Genomic DNA, 920 nt, shown 5'->3' with positions numbered 1-920 from the left:
ATATGTATATATATACATACACATACTATATTTTTTTATTAGACATATTTTCCAATGACTCATCAATTCAATGATGAAATAAATATTTACCCAACCTTTGGAGAAAATACACATTATCACTTTTGTTATAGTAGACAATTTATCTTACAAGTCACCATACATTTGCCCCCAAAAAAATACATAAGTACAAATAAATGCAAAAATTCTCATGAATATTTTAATGAGCTACATACATTTTATACAAAAAGGAATTCAGAGGAATTCAAAGCCCGAAAATGTAGGGAGACCCTGAAAATGTAGCAGAAGCACTTCTGCACACTGGTTTCACTAGTATAGTTTGTGCAGAAATGTTTCCACTAGATTCATAGAGTGTTCTTTAGATGAACACTCTTCATTTGGTCAACTGTTTGACAGTCTGAAGTTCTTCAATAGGCTCCCACTTTTGGTTATTTGTGATAAGTTTTTGAGGCTCATAAGGATTCACATTTTCCCATGGTTCTGGATTTGTGTGTCTGTCAACAATCACATCAGCTTTGCGAAGGGAATACATGGACATGTAGGCTGCTCCAAATCCAGCAATACTCACAAATGTGATCAAAGGAATAAGTTCTTTCTTTTTCATCATGAGTTGGAAGACGTTCATGATTGCGACTTTTGGGGTGACCCTCTTTCCCAACCAGCTAGGACAGACAACCAGGTATTTGAGTGAGGGTTGCTGCAGCTGAGAACTGTATCAGCTTTTTTTTTTTTTTAAACCAAGGGACAAAACATCAGAAAAAGATTACTTCATTTTGATCAGCAGATGGCGGCATTACCCTTAGGATTCCCTGAAACTTCTCACTTGAATAGAATGTCGTAGTAATGTTTATTTTATGCTGCTTCTTTAGCTGTGGAAAAAATCAAATGCATTCTGCTGTTTT

General features: G+C 35.2%; 1 protein-coding gene across 1 annotated transcript; it reads right to left on the bottom strand.

The window, feature by feature from the left end:
• Positions 1-391: 391 nt before the first annotated feature.
• Positions 392-643, bottom strand: LOC118852805 (normal mucosa of esophagus-specific gene 1 protein-like). Its single transcript, XM_036762502.1, has one exon. It carries the CDS (start codon positions 641-643, stop codon positions 392-394), a length of 252 nt encoding a protein of 83 aa, XP_036618397.1.
• Positions 644-920: the final 277 nt, after the last annotated feature.

The sequence above is a fragment of the Trichosurus vulpecula genome, chromosome 6, assembly GCF_011100635.1.
Source record: "Trichosurus vulpecula isolate mTriVul1 chromosome 6, mTriVul1.pri, whole genome shotgun sequence".
Classification (NCBI taxonomy): Eukaryota; Metazoa; Chordata; class Mammalia; order Diprotodontia; family Phalangeridae; genus Trichosurus; species Trichosurus vulpecula.
The sequence above is the reverse complement of the archived record's forward strand: the minus strand, read 5'-3'. Positions and strand labels throughout refer to the sequence as shown.

Excerpts from the sequence above, each read along its gene's own strand:
- LOC118852805 (XM_036762502.1), bottom strand. The coding sequence starts at position 643 with ATGAACGTCTTCCAACTCATGATGAAAAAGAAAGAACTTATTCCTTTG.